This window comes from Hyalella azteca, unplaced genomic scaffold (assembly GCF_000764305.2).
Source record: "Hyalella azteca isolate HAZT.00-mixed unplaced genomic scaffold, Hazt_2.0.2 contig17496, whole genome shotgun sequence".
In the NCBI taxonomy this organism is placed as follows: Eukaryota; Metazoa; Arthropoda; class Malacostraca; order Amphipoda; family Hyalellidae; genus Hyalella; species Hyalella azteca.
Genome location: NW_025947278.1, coordinates 123,502 through 139,466, shown reverse-complemented (window position 1 = coordinate 139,466; position 15,965 = coordinate 123,502). Strand labels below are relative to the sequence as shown.

At 39.0% G+C, this 15,965-nt stretch overlaps 2 protein-coding genes across 2 annotated transcripts; both read right to left on the bottom strand.

Annotated features, from left to right (window-relative positions):
* Positions 1-3,877: 3,877 nt before the first annotated feature.
* Positions 3,878-9,560, bottom strand: LOC108677272. Its single transcript, XM_018165474.2, has 5 exons — positions 9,409-9,560; positions 8,404-8,455; positions 6,347-6,767; positions 5,812-5,958; positions 3,878-4,757 (listed from the first exon to the last, which is right to left on the bottom strand). The coding sequence occupies exons 2-5, from the start codon at positions 8,443-8,445 to the stop codon at positions 4,606-4,608; spliced, it is 762 nt and encodes a 253-aa protein (XP_018020963.1). The 5' UTR covers positions 8,446-8,455; positions 9,409-9,560; the 3' UTR covers positions 3,878-4,605.
* Positions 9,561-13,435: 3,875 nt separating this feature from the next.
* Positions 13,436-15,965, bottom strand: LOC108677271. Its single transcript, XM_018165473.1, has 3 exons — positions 15,657-15,965; positions 15,095-15,552; positions 13,436-14,461 (listed from the first exon to the last, which is right to left on the bottom strand). Exons 1-3 carry the CDS (start codon positions 15,694-15,696, stop codon positions 14,201-14,203), a joined length of 759 nt encoding a protein of 252 aa, XP_018020962.1. The 5' UTR covers positions 15,697-15,965; the 3' UTR covers positions 13,436-14,200.

The following is a 15,965-nucleotide window of genomic DNA, read 5'->3' as shown; positions in this document are numbered from 1 at the left end:
GAGAGGATTTGACCCTAAAAAGTTGGCTGTTGCAGAGAAAATAACTTAAAGCTTTACGCCGGCTTAGTGAGCTTCAATTTCACCACAAAGTACTTTAATAAGTTCAAAATAAGTTTCAACCACGAGTAAAAGCAGCTTCTCAGGGGCAGTTCTAATGACATTTTTGCAAACAAGATTGATTTAAAATTATATGACAATGATATTTGATCCAGTAAACATAGCATACAAAAGCGTAGCATTCTTATGAGCTACTGCTTACACTTACGTTAACAATCTCGTGAAATTTCGAGTCATCAGTGAATTTACCGTCCCGCATTTTGATTTTGAGGCCACAATCGAGCCTGAAATGTTACGAATTTGGAAGCCGCTTGTGATGCTGGAGACGCTTTAACCTTCCGCAGCGATCAGGGAAAGCACTTGCACTGATCTGCGGCCCATTTTTTGGCCATTTTGTGAAATTCCTCATTTCATGAAATTTCTCCACGGCGGCGCATGCGAGGTCAACGTGCCGCTTTTAGCTCTAGATGCAAGCATTGTAGCATTGCTATAAAAGTGTGAGGCTGTAACACGCTCAAGTCTTTATTTGTTGGTGATCAATTTTTGTTAATAAAGGTAGTAGTTGTACTGCCACATATCTAAATTTAACAAGTGTACGTCAATCTGTTAGAAGCCTTTTGCGTGATTTGGTCTCAGGGAAAGAAATAGGCCGTGTGATACAAAATGAGGAAAGAAGTGGAAAGTTTCTATTTTGAATCGATACGATTTAAAATACGTTACAAGCCTTACATAGATGCGGCTAATCTGCATCATTTGGGCCACGAATTTTCTTCAACGAGATCAATACTTATGCTCGATTCGTGATGTGACACCAGGTGACGAGTGCGACACTTCCTTACGTATTTGACACTTAGCGATTTCCGCGTGATACTGTCTGGCCTGTGCCTGTTGCACTCTCTGACATTTACACGAATTGCTTGCATCTGTTCTGTAAAACGACTAGCCCGTGTGATGCTTGATAATTTGCGCATGTGCATGGCGTTTGATTATGCATGCGCTTTTTGCTTGGAGTCTGAAGGAGCATCTGCTGCTTAATGATTTTTCCGTGTGGAGGTGAATAAGTTTTGTGATGATACAAAAATTGTTAATGAATTTAGCATGTAGTGTTGGAAGACTCGGGCGTGGAGCGCTTGATTATTTGTGCGTGAAGCGTTGAGTAACTTGTCGGCGGCCTGCTGAGCGACTTGCTCAGGTGAAGCAAACGAGAAAATGATGAAAAATCATTAGTTAGAAGCGTAAATAATCTCGAAAACTTCTAATTTATTCTAATTTTAGTGGTACTTATAGCTTGCTAAGATCATAAATACTAGACACAACAGACAACCAAGATCCCAGGCACGCATAAACTGATCGATTTAAATGACTTATTGCAGACTTGCATAATCGGCCACAAATCGCACAAAAAATACCCCAGAAGTAGATATTTTCGACCAACGCTTCTTGGGCATCAATAATAGACGTGTTTTGTCATAGAAAAATGTTAGCAAATATTTAGATAATGAAGAATTGTATTAACTTCATAGATCTAGAGAGGAGTATCCAAAAATTATCGACGTATTCGGCTCCCGGGCCAGATGGGGTCCCTGCAGTGCTACAGAAAAAATGCGTCGGAGCACTATAGGTCCCTCTGACTTTGCTCTGGGAAACATCATTGAGAGAAGGAAATGTTCCAAGAGACCTAATACTAGGGCTAATAACCCCTATCTACAAAAGAGGTGCGACAGACAAACCCCAAAATTATAGGCCGGTTACATTAACATAACACGTAATCAAAGTATTTGAGAAGGTTGATGCCAGAAGGTTGGTGCAGTACATGGAGGAGGCTGACCTTTTCAACAGAAGACAACACGGTTTTGGACGAAATCGTTCCTGCTTGTCTCAGCTACTGGAGCATCACCACCAAGTCCTGGCCATGCTGGAGGAGGGGCCGGGGTGGGCGTGGTGTATTTGGACTTCGCGAAAACGTTTGACAAAGTTGACCATGGAGTGCTCTTCAGAAAATTAAGACTGCTGGGAGTCGGAGGTGAATTTCTGGCATGGATCCACAGCTTCCTAACAGAAAGACTACAAGCTGTCGTTGTAGGAGGCTCGAGATCGAGTGAGGCTAGCTAGGGTGAAGAGTGGAGTACCACAGGAAACGGTACTCTGCCTAATTCTCTTCCTCATTCACATCGCCGACATAGATGTGGCAGAGAACCACACCTCTGCATCGTCATTCGCGGACGACACCAGGATACTAATGACCATAACGGACAGGAGAGACTGTGAGAGGTTGCAAGAAGACCTCGCTGCAATATATGACTGGGCCCAAGTGAACAACATGCAGTTCAACGGAACTAAGTTTGAGGTTTTGAGATACAGAGGGAGCGGAAGATCGGGTATGGAGCACCGCTACCTAGCACCTGACAACTCGGAAATCGAAGAGAAACGAATCGTTCGCGATCTAGGAGTGTTGATGAATACTCAGGTCAATTTTGGTGATCACATAACGGCATTAACCGCAAGAGGTAGGCGACAGATGGGTGGATCTGGCGGACGTTCAAAACAAGAGAAGCGGAACCAATGATCACACTCTTTAGAGCTCTTGTAATACCAATCCTTGAATACTGCTGCCAGCTCTGGACTGCTGCCAGCTCACACTCGGCGCAATACTGCTGCCAGCTCACACTCGGAGCAGTGCGGCAACTGGAAGGTGTCCAGCGAACCTTTACTTCCAGGATCAGTGGGATGGAAGAGTTGAACTACTGGGAGAGGTTAAGGCGCCTGGGTCTGTTCTCACTGCAGAGGAGGCGGGAGAGGTATGTCATTCTGTACACATGAAAGATATTAACCGGAATGGCGCCAAACTTTGAGAGCGAGACCTTCAGGATTGAGACACATCACAACGAAAGAAGGGGGAGACTGTGCAAGGTCCCACCCACTACGTAACAGATCTGCAGTCTGATTTCAAGAAGCAACAACAGCATCGTGCATCAGCTGGCCCAAATGAGGGCAGATGAGCGATAATCAGAGGCGGCGATCCATCGTGGCCTGGGACTGCTACGTCTCAAACAAATACCAAGGTACTAAGGCACTAAGGCTAACTTCATGTCTACGAGGTCGGTATGTAAAAGACAGCATTAGACTGAATCTGTAAATGATGCGTTTCAGTTGCCACATGGAAAATTTGCTGGATTTTGTGGCGTGTGCGGCGTGAGACAAGGTTTGAAAATGTTTCAATTTGACAATACAAAGGCTAACACGAAAGACAACATAGAGTACGATGAGAACGATTAAAATTTAAAGTGATGTACGGAAACATGTCATTTCACAGTTTAAGGTCCTGTGCACAATATTGCATGATACTGTGGTGCGAGTCGCAGGCTCTTTCAAGTTAAAGATTCGCATGCGAAAAGTCATGGGCGATTCAATGCGGTACGAATTTTATAAGCCTCAAAACCATGATGAAACCATCATTTAAAACTAATAATGAAAACACCTTGAAGTAACATGACCGGCAATGATTGAATTCTAAAAAATTAGTTCCCAATTTAAATTAATTTGTTGATGAGGGTATAGACAAGTTTCATTGTGAAATAGTTCCAACACAGACATAGCAAATTGAAAATTAAATTTCAAGCGATTTCCTTTTGCTGTTATCTTGAGAACGTGGTCCGAATTAAGAAGCATAAAATTTGTCTTACTCGTTATGACACAGTTTTGAAATGATCAGGCAACTAAATTACGATTAATTAATTTAGTTTTATTAACCGTTAATTTGTTTAGGATTTAAGAGAAAGATTCCATTTATGTTTTATTGATTGTTATATTGAAAGTTATTGTAAAAAAACAAATGTAGCCTTCACCACATTCATGAACAAAATAAGGAATAATGATGCCAGCTTTACGTAACACAAACATCATGAGTTCAGCACGACATTATGAGTGTTTCCTGTGTATTATTGAAGATTTATTCGCAATATTATTAATGAAGTGTTCAGTGATTAAATTAGGCTGTGTGTAGCTCAAAATAAAAGTGGTCACATCAGTGATGATGCGCTCAGCATATAGCAGGCATGAAAAGCAATAACTAACTTTTTTGCAATGTAAACCAAATGTTTGAATATATTAGAAAAATAAGTAAGTAAATAGTTTTTAACGCAAAGATGTAATGCAGCTCGAGTAAGTGTCCTTTTAGAGGAGTTTCCGGTAAAAATTTCCACGAGATATGACACAATACAATTAAGAATAATTAGGTTGATAACTGTATCGTAGAAAATACTACTCACAATTTTTATTCCGTATGGTATTATGAAAGTATATGTAGAGTAGTATACACTTCTAAAATAAAAATTCCCAATATGATCAGCTTGCTTTCATGACCAAATAGTAGAAAATTTTATCTCATTTCAGGAATGCCATAATTCGAGGCTTACTGAAGTCCCGCATTCCAAAAATTAGTCTCTGAATGAAAAATTCCCTGCGATTTTATCATAAATTGAACGCTTAGAAATAAACTTTACAAATAGTTTCAGCGCTTTATAATGGAGAATAATAGTATGATCAGTGCTAGGGCTGGGAGTCCGGCTGCTCGTTCTCCATGGCGATGTCGCCGACCTTGAGTCCCTCCGCGGTGGTGGAGTCTTCAGTGACGCGGTCGCCCTGCTGCTTCATGCCGCTGCTGGCGCCGGGGCGTCGCTTCTTCTTAGCGTCCGAGGGAGCTGCGTGCAGATGACTTATAAAATTCAACCTATAAATTAGGAAATTCAACCTATAAATTAGGAAATTCAACCTATAAATTAGGAAATTCAACCTATAAATTAGGAAATTCAACCTATAAATTAGGAAACTCAACCTATAAATTAGGAAATTCAACCGATAAATTGTCAAAAAACTAAGATTTGTACCATGAGGCAAGGCATAGAGGTGATTGAAATATGCGGATAATTATATTAGTCGGACTAAATATTACATGGTAATGGAGTGTAATTCTGTTATTTAAACTTGATGTAATAATACGGGTGTGAATACTTTATCCGTTACTCCTTCATCCTTTCAGAATATTATTGAAGGTTATGCATCTTTAAACAAAAAACAAGCACATTTGTTACTATTTCGCAACAGAAAAATATAGATTAATTATTTCAAAATTAATTTGGAGTATTGGTAAATGTAGTGAGAAATTCAAATTCTCTGTATTTAGTTAGCTGGCAGTGTAATGATATCGGAAAGTGAAATTTGTAACAGAAGTTTTCGTGTGAAAGTTTCGCACTCGAGTCGGAGACTCAAAGCTGTGCGGTCTTTCACGCTTTACGACTGAGAAGCGAACCGAATTTAAAATGGATAGCTTATTCAAAAAATTTGTATGCCGCGAAGGAGAAAGAAGAAATTTTGAAAGTGAACACTTGATTTTGCACGAGTTGATTTTAGATGTCACACATGATACATAAATCGTTACGCATACACACAACTCAATTTTTTGCCTTGAATATAAATTTTACATCTGGCAAGTCGTTTCTGACTTAATTACTCAACGTTTGTTTGAGTTGAAGTCCTTGCGCGAGCATCACCTAACCTGGCTGGCACTTCCAGCACCTTCACCTGACCCAATCTATCGTAGCCTGATAAGCGATTAGGTTATCGTTATACGGATCTCACCTGACTCACTCAACCACAACATGACTCACGTCACCCTCACTCACCTGACTCACTCAACCACAACATGACTCACGTCACCCTCACTCACCTGACTCACTCTACCACAACATGACTCACGTTTAGGATTGACACACATGTAGCCGCACTGGCCGACCATGCAGCAGAGTGTGGTGCCGGGGCAGTGGGCGTCCCGCGTACACTGGTCCATACGCACGGCGCAGCTGATACCGTAGCTCTGAATGCCACCGCACGCCCCAGCTTTGCCTGCGATGAACATTTATATTTTGTTCAGCCGGTCATGAAGCTTTTTTTATGCTATGAGCATCAGTTTTTAACAGTATATAAATAATTTATTAAGGTACTGCGTGTGAAAATGTTTCGAAATTACTCTGAATCTGATGCTCAAGTTATTTGACACGTACGAGGCATATAGTAGGTATTCAATAATTGTTGTAAGACTTCGTGGAAATTCTAAGCTCTATCTCGTATAATGACTTGTCCATTTCGAGAAACGAAATGGACAAGCTACATTCTAAAATGTAGCTTGTTTATCCTTATTTATGTTCAATATGAGGAATGTTTTTTCATGTAAATATGAATTCTTCCTAAATAAAAATCGTGCGCTAATTTCAACGATGCTTCCAAAACTCACTTGTTGCTTCAGGAGTCTGTTTAGTGGACGCGACGACAGTTGCCTCAGTTGGGTAAGAAACCCATCCTTCTAAAGACTGAGGTGTAGTGGCCGCCACGGACGGTCTTTGAGTTTTACGCTTCAATGTGGGTTTTGGTTTAGGAGTGACTGTGTCCGGATTGTCCACTTTTGCAGGAACTTCAGGATTAGGTCCTCTTCTGGAAATGTATTTGCGTATCGGCGATGAAGCAGAAGCGCGCATTGAGGACGCTTCATCCTCCAATTGTATAAATGAATATGGATTTTCGGGTCTTGATGGCCTGAAAAAGGGAAGATGATGTTCCCTGTCAGGCGATCTTTTCCTAACAGCTGACTTATCGAGTTGGGAATTTTGGGCCCCGTTGCTGGATGGCTGATATAACTGGCTGTTGACGAAACATGCCTGGAGAACGAGACTTCGGTGAGCAATATTTTGGAATAAGCAATTTTTGAGAAGATTTTAGCCGAGGAACATTTTAGTAACGTGTTGAATATCAAATCGATTGGAATGTTCCCTGGATCCGATAAATTTTATTTTGATTCAGTTTTAGTTTTTTATGGGTCTGTGAGACATTATCGCATTCAAAACCTAAAATTCGTTAAAATTTTAGTCTATTTAGGAGTAAAATTCAGTATGCTAGCATAAAATAAGGTTTCACTTTTTTCGACATCCCAATAGACGGTTTATTAGGAGTTCTTTGTTAAATGAGACTTTAAACATATCGTTCTATAAGTACGAAATCCATCGTAAATCATTTTGATGGCTTGAAAATTATTGATTAACAGATTATCAAACCTGAGTAACGCCGAGCAACGAGGTCACCTGTTGCTAATTTATATTAATCGAAGACAATCGCGCACATAATATTTCTGTATGGACGCCATATCTGTCACTTATTATTTAAGAATACTTATACACAAGAGTTATATATGATTCATGCTCTGATGGAAAATTTAATTACTAATACTTGCTACTTCTGTATCAGTTCAAAGCAAAGTGATGGTTCTAAGCGGGAAGGAAGTGACGGTACAGTTCAGAATAGTTCGGCTGCAGCGGACACGACAAGACTGTTGATTACTCTCCTTTCATCTTGTTTACACATGCCAATCAATCTTTCTTCATTCAGAAAGATTGACGCGTATAGAATCAATGAAAGAATATGAATCTCATGCATTTCAGTGCGTTTTGATTGACTGAAAAATTTTGTATAGTGTTGTTTTATGCTTAACAGAAGACGTAATTATCAACCATAAACATTACTGTTAGAGGAAATGCGAGTACGCAGTTATCCAATTCTCAGTTAACAGCTCGGTATCATGAAAGGTGATATATTCGGAAATGACGTAATTGATAAATACACCTACATGCCTTTGAGCTCACAAACATTAAGCTTGCACTTCCTTGTAATAAGTATAGCTAAATATCGTATGTGGCTTTTTTAATTCCGTCGTTGAATTGATCGAAGTGAAAGTGAAGTAACGGTTGTGAACGCCGACCATGCAGAGACCGGCACGCTCTCATGAGGAAAATATTTATCGAGTTCAGCGTTACATGGACCGATGCTTCTATAGCGCAGTAAACAACACCTGGTTGTAAAGTTATGTTATGTTTGCATTTGATTTCGCCAAATGAATTTCCTTTGAAGCATTAAGCAGGTTAAATGTTTACTTACTTTCTCTCATCTTAGCAAGGAGCACAGATACCAAAGCATTTTGACTTTGATATTAATGTTTCATATTATGTGACTTTGGTAAAAACAGATTCATGATATTGAGTGCAGCATCTTAGCTCCCAAGTCATCAAATAATAAAAATTTCATTTCGAACGCATGCACAAGGGATACATTTATATACAGTCATTTTCTAGAGGAGCAAGTCCGCTCCTTGCACAAGTAATAAACAGTCGAATCACTCGAATGATGAATGAGACGCACTTTGACAAATCAGCTATAAAAGACCTAAGAAAAGTACTCTGACACTCAAATACATACTGGAACATTTATTATCACGCTGAGATATGAAGTACTTTGGTCACAAACCTGTGCGAAGAGTGTGTAGTAGAGAGCTGTAGGAGCTTTCATATCGAGAGACCTGAGGGCAAGAGAGAGCACCATGACAATTTGCAATAAATGCCAACCATGATTTTACAACAAGTCCTACTTGGAGCTGAAAAAGGTGCAGTTAGTCAATTTGAAAATATTGCTATTAGTCAGATAATGAAACAACGTTCAGAATAAAACTACTTAGTCATTTATGTCTCTATGATGCCAAAGTGTAGCGTACATAATTGCAGGTGAGTATTCAAATCACTTCAATAATTGACTCTCTAATGGAGAAGCGCTCATCAAATCTCCGGGAAGCTGCACGCAGTTCTTTTAAAAGACAAAGTTGCGGGTGTTTTTCTTCCTCGCTCTTAATTGCCAACCGCAATAGCTATCCAAAATTATCTTTAACACCACCGGGACAATCGAAAAGTTTCTCTCTATGCATTTGAGCGCACCAGCAGGCAAATGTGGGCCACTTATGCTCCCACGACCTCGTTTGTGTCGTCAACACCTGAACTATGTGTGCAGGAAGCCGTGTTGAGATTTCGTGCTTACAGTGAGGCATAGAAGAAAGTTCAGCTGAACCAGAAACTGACATTCAAATCCGATTTCAGCACGAATTTATCACTTTAGTTGTTTTAATATTATAAAAACCTAAACGCGTGGGTGTTTCGCATAACACCGCTAGCTCGCAAATGAATATGCACTCTCCGAACGTATTCAGTGAGTCTCGCGTTGATCACAAATGAATATATATAGGCTCGACGAACGTATCCAGTGAAGCTCGTATCGGGAGGAAAGAACACGAGGTGTGCTTGTGACGCACTAAATTTGTCAGTCTCTCTGTACCGGATTGAGGTGCATTCCAAATCTTCCGAAGGAAATGCTTAATTAAAACGTAAGATCTTTCAGTTTCTACGTCCCGAATCCATCGTTTTACTGTGAATACATGCAAACTCAAAGAGCCATAAAGTAAAATAATAATAATTAATCACAAACCTCGGAAATTCTGGTTTCCTTCAAATATTTTATCCTTGCGCAGAAACTGTTGCTAGATTGCAAGCGTACAGCGCAAATAGAACCGTCAATGACTGCATGTGCGCCACTACCACTCCCTTTCTCTCGCACCTGCAGACTGACTGCAGCGTCTACACTCTACACTCTGAAGTTACTGCGGTTAGTCAACTGTCTCCTTCATCACCTACTCACCCAGGATGATGATGTTCAGCACACTTGTTTATCAGGGTGTGACTAAGCCCTCACGATAGAACCCAATTACACAACGTTAGTATATGTCTTTTCGAGGAAGGCAGATTTATTGGAAATGATTCATTTCCAATAAATTATTGGATTATGTCCATGTCAAAGTTCATATTGTATATAGTACTAAAAAATGGTATTATTCAGATGAATTGACACACGCTTAAACGTTTATTCTTCCAAGTCCCCTGTCGAGTCAGGAGAAATGCCGATTTGATGCGAGTTAGTCTCGTTTCAGGAGTTTGAAAAATTGAATGCTTGCCGCTGTGTTAAGTTAGAATGTAATCAAATTACATATAAAAAAATGTATTATTATGTATAGGTGATTTGCTGAAAATGACCTGAATTAATTTATTTCTAGGATATTATGACGATTGAGATCATGGAATAGCGACTCTTAATGAAACTTTAGTCTACCATGATCAGTTTTCTTAATTCTTGTTAGAAAAAACATTTATGGCATCACTGAATCCGTAAACTAGATTCAGATGATTTGTAAAATATTCCATTACAGTCGATCTATATTTCAGAAATATAGCTTTACTCGTTAGCAACAAAGAAAATAATTGCGAAAGTATTATGATTGCTATTCAAAAAGGCTGGCTCGCCACAGAATTTAACTATAATACGGATGAATATAGAAACAAATTAGATCAGTACCCACTGCAGTCAGTGCAGTGGGTGGCAGAGAGCGCATTTTCTCAGTCACAGACGGACGGACGAACGGACATACATGACGAGCACAATAGCGCCTTTTTTTCATAAATGAGAAAATGCGCTGAAAAGAATCATCGCGTGCATCACTACCGGTCACGGCCAACTTGTCAAGCTGCCAAGTGCCAATACCAAGTAACTATAACTTGATTTAAGTCATAACTCGTTTGAGCATGCTCATCCATCGTTTTAAAATTGCTCTGAGTGGAGTAAAATTTTATTCAAAGTAATTTTGAATTTAACATTCTCAGCAACAATTTTTCTTTTAACTGTTCGCTGCAGAAACGTGCGTTCCGATCTCATTTATTTACAAATTAGGAAATGCAATGCACTACGAATGTTCTATAGCTTGGATTTTAATTATATCATTTAATTTAATAGTTAGAATAGGAGATGAAATCAAATGTTTTCTTTCTTCATTTAATAACCGACAAAGTGGTGAACAAAAATGACCTCAGAGGAACCTATAGATTGCTGATTTGCGTATTTAGATGATGAAAGGATCACTAGAACCGCAATAATGATTGCTGTCGAGTTCGCAGCCCTGTTTTTTTTTCAACAATAGTCCATACCATATAAGCGTTTCATCAATTCCTTCATAAACAGTGCAATGGCCTTTCTCGGACTGATGTGTAGATCATTGTGGCGACTGCAAGATTTCATGAGCGTAAACGTACATTTCGTGAACATCGATGTACGAGTACAACAGTTAGCCCGTTCCTTGGCTTTGGACGCGATTTGAACCTCGACTTTCAGTAACGTGATGCTCTATTGTCTGAACAAGTTCAATCGTCACAAATTCTAAGCGCGTCTGCATACTTGCTACGACAGGAGACCCACGCAGCAGTCGCTCTCGCTTCGGTATAGCGTGGTTTTCGAATAATTTGACGCCCTTTACTACTTATAATCGCATGCGACACCCAATCTGCTAATATTGTTGACTGAAAGTCATGGTTGCTGAGACATTTTCCTGCTAATTTTTTACAAAAGGATTTCGGTATAAACCAACTTAAAAGTTTTTAGGTTAACCGTTTCAGGTGTAAATGGATGATTGTTTCATTCAAATATCTCCGTATTTTTATTGTTTATTTTTGCATATAAATATTTTAAATAAGGAATTTTTTGACACCTCTCAATGCCTTGACAAAATTTTGCCAAGGATATTAATAAGTTCTAGGTAATAAAATATTTCAGTTGTTTCAATTGTTATTATTTTTAAAAGCATTATTATTTATTTTTCAAAAATATCGACATTTGCGTGAACCATTTAATTCAAATACGTGCTGATCTTCTCCAGATTTTCATTATTGTTTATTTGCATGATAGGGCATTTTTCCTTGCTTATTTAAAAAGCTCAGCACAGGAAATAAATAATCTCGAATTTTTATACAGGGATGAGAAGGTTTGAGATTTTCTTTACAATGCAACATCTTGAAGCTATTTTATTAATAATTCTACCTAATTTTTCGTAAAGACACAGTGATCGACTAAGATTTGAAGCTAGAAGAGCACCCAGAGTTGCTCGCTGCTGAAGATGTGCCACCTTTGTAAGCATAAACAAACTACCAACAAGAACTCCCAATTCCAAACTCACGTGGCTCTTCAATCTATTGTATTGCCCCCTCTGGAGCAATGCTCATTGCTGAAGTACACCCACTCCTTAGAAAACAAAGCTCCTTTAAATTCTCCGGTCGACCTTCGACTTAATTCTGCTTCATCCAAGTGACGTGTGTCCTTTGTTGCGCGTCCACGTCGTTTGCAGAACAGTAACATACGGCGAAAGCTGTGTATTGCTATCCCGTGACTGACGAGAAACATTGTATTTTTTTTGGTAGGCTTTCTCCTACATTTTTTCTTCAAAAAGTATTACGTTTTTCCACTTACTAATACCGAGAGCTGCATATGTTCCGTATAATACATTGCGATAAGATTTTTTTAACTGTACTAGGGCCACCCGTACAACCCGTTTCAAAAATTGGGTGTTAGGATAGAGAGTCAGGATAAAGGTTTTCGATCTACTCGGTAAATTTTCTTTAAAAAGTTAAAAAATGTCACATTGACGACTATCTAAATGCAAAAACGCATCATATTAACGCCTGTTCTCAAGCAACCACTTCAACAACTAGATGATTTTATTATAAGTAAAAAAGAGCATGTTTACACTAGTTTTAAGGTACAGTAGGACCAGAGTTGGGCCGCCACAAATAATAATTTAAGAAATTGGCACCGCATACCTCAAATTCCTCAACTTGAAGAAATCAAAGGACTTTTCATTTCCTTAACGAGTTGCCGCGCCCGCATAAACAAAAGACCTGTGTGGCGAGCATTGAAGCGAAGTCGACCCAGGTGCTATAGGTGCCTCTTACATTGAAGTTATTCGGCAATACGCATGACGGTATTTCAGAAAGTCAGAGCAGCGTGTAAATCCCATTGTTGTTTGTAATGGAGCCTAGAATGGTGTCAGGTGAACCAGACAGCCTCTGCCCCACAATGACAGCCATCCAAATGACGGCTCTCATTAGCATATAGATCGAGCCATTGGATAGTTGCTGAAAAGCCAACTGGGCTGCCTGCTCCACTAGCTCCATGTATGTTATGGGTAGTCTGTTAGGAATTATGATGAACATTATAATATTTGAAAATAATTTGAGTATAATTAGAATTTAATGCTTATTGCTTATTTTGCATTCGCTCATGACTGAAATAGAGATACCATATCCTTATCGTACTGCAATCGCTGCAGCTAATCCAATATTAACTGGAAAGTTGCAATCAACCTGGTTAAAACGCGCTCAGGGAGTGAAAATTGTATCAAAATATTTACAATGAGCTAGTCAAAGCGTTTGCTTTATTGCTAGGAATCATAAACAAATTTAGAAATAATTATTCATCCAAGCAAGATGGTGGATAGAGGAATAATTCATTCAATCGCATCATCAAGGAAGATGGTGTACGATGACGTCTAAAATTGTGAATATCTGCTTCAGATAAAATTATTGAGTAAAAAAATGAAAGGTCCAATGGTGAATAGTGAAAGAGTATTTTTCTGAGCATTTGTAATTTAATAGTTCGGTTGAGTAAAACATCAGCTTTAAATTTAAATATATAGAATTTTTAGTTACCCGAAACGGCGTGGCAGAAACTGAACTTATGAAGAGTCGCCTAAACTTCAAGTTTTTATTGAATGGCAGAACAGCGGGGATGATTTTACTTCACTGCGAACATCGTCCCCAAACAAACCATTTGGAAGAATCACTCAAACAAGGCCGGGCAGCGCCATTACTAAGCCAACTTTACCGGCATGAAATTAAAACCAAGCTCTTAAAATTTTTATGACAGGATAAAACGGAGGCTGTGTGCTGCAGTATTATATTTATAGAATATAAATTAATAGTATAAATAGCCGGGATAAAGCATAAACGATTGGTTAAATTTTTTTTCTTAATCTATAAAATCAATGTAATAAAGCGAATATGTTTATAGAATGTCCCTCTTGCCAAATTAGTGTTGTTTATGTATTATTACATTTGCATTTGTATGGGAATAATTATTCGCGTATTTTCCTTTTTGCTCGGAAACTTATCCTCTGAACGAAAGCATAACACTGAATTGTTCTTCTCAGAAATTTTTACTTCAGATTTGATTCAGGACTTGAGAATTTGAGGCTGTAGAAAATTGACGATTATTTGGAAGAACACCTAGTATTAAAAACAAATGCTTAAATATATATCAGAATGAAGATTTCCACAGGATTTTTGAAAGCCTTATCTTCAGACGACACCTCGAGGCAAAGCCCTTAACAGGGGGTGAAGCTCGACTAAGAGGTAGTCTTGTTGACCTGGAAGAACCGCGAGTTAACGAGGCCGTAGAGCTGCGGCGCGAACTCGCATGGGATCGCCTCACGCTGGAAGGCGCAAACCAGCGAAGCCTGGTCGAACATCAAGTGTTTGTTGCAGAAGAAACTGAAGTCGTAGGTTACGTTAGGGATAGACGGTTCGTTTGGAAACACTCCCCTCAATGGATAGCAGACGTGGAATATCTTGCAATTGTTCAGTGTATCAGCGTAATATCCATATGGCTGGAAAATGCAAAACATTATTATTACAATGAGGAAGTGATACTATCATCGTGGTTAATTTTTCCAACTATTCCTCAGGAAATTAAATTTGAGCTGAGAATTTTTCTTTCTCGTTGTCTACAAGATTTTTTATCCCTCTAAAAGATCTTCCATGAGCATTAAACAGGTTAGACTTCGATTGGCAGCTTGTCAATTTCTCTCCATGAATGTAACTGTTTTTAGTTCCGATGTATAATGATAAACAGTACAAATATACCTAATCAGTTGGAAAACGTCGGGATATCACTTAATCTGAGCAGAGAAGGCTAACACCACTTAAAGGTCGAAGGGTTAAGTCCCTTAAGATTTTTCATCATTTTTAAGTAGTAATGACTGATTGTATGAATATTTACTTAATCTTATTTCAGGTCACATTACTTTGAATTTGTTGATATTTTTCGTAAAAAGAAATAATAATAATTCTAGCAAATGAATATTAAATTATTTATGGAGCTTATGATTACATTAAGGGTCTGAAGTCCCTCTAAAGAAGGCCTAATGTAATGCTGCAACTGCCGAGCAGGCTTCCATAAGAGAGAAGTAGATATGTGCAAAGTTGCACACCATTAAATTCTTTTATACCTACATACTAACCCTTCCCGCGCAAGAAAATCCATCGACAATGTCGGGAATGACAGCCGAAGCGTTCGAGGCGAGTTTGTTGACCAGACGTCGCCGGCTCCTCCGTGTCGAGGGCTGCACGTTTACCAGCTCCGCATTACCGGGTTTGACCGTCGACAAAACTGAGTCAACTACAGATTGCTCGTTGAAAAAATCGTGCTTGTCGTTATTATCATATCTTTCGAGGTCTTGAGGCCGGTGTACTTGGTTCGGATATTCATTTTTGTACAGATGGTTGTTTCGCTGCTTTATTGGAACGCGTTGTCGTGTCTGGAAGTCGGGCACCTCTGGAGCCGTGTCACCTGGCTGCCTTCGGTTCGCGGAGCCGCTGCCGTAAGGATCTCCATAGTCAAACCCTCGCCTTCCCTGACTTGGATGCGCTTCTGTCGCTTCTCTTGTTCTCGCGCGGCTCTCGACGAGGCACGCTGCCACTGTTAACAATTATTATTGATTATCCTTAAACAAAATTCAGATTAAACTTTTATTTGAATTCATTCCCTGTTTCCAATAGAACTTCATCCATTAAGTTACTTACCGAGGAGCATATTAATGACAACTAAGATTATTGAGTTCATTTTGAACTCTGAAGTGGTTTTTTAAAAATATTCAGTCAAGAGAAGTTAACATATACGAGTAGTTTTATTCAATTACAATAAAAACGCCATGCACGAAACAAACTATGGGCCCTTCGAATATATGTCTTCTATATTGAATGAATTATTTTTATGAATACTTTTTACGACAAGTAAATCTGAACGTCCTGGAAGAATAGGATTACAAAGTTCCTTTATCAGCATTTATCACACATTTTACAGAGATGGTGCATGCAGGGTTATATTACGAA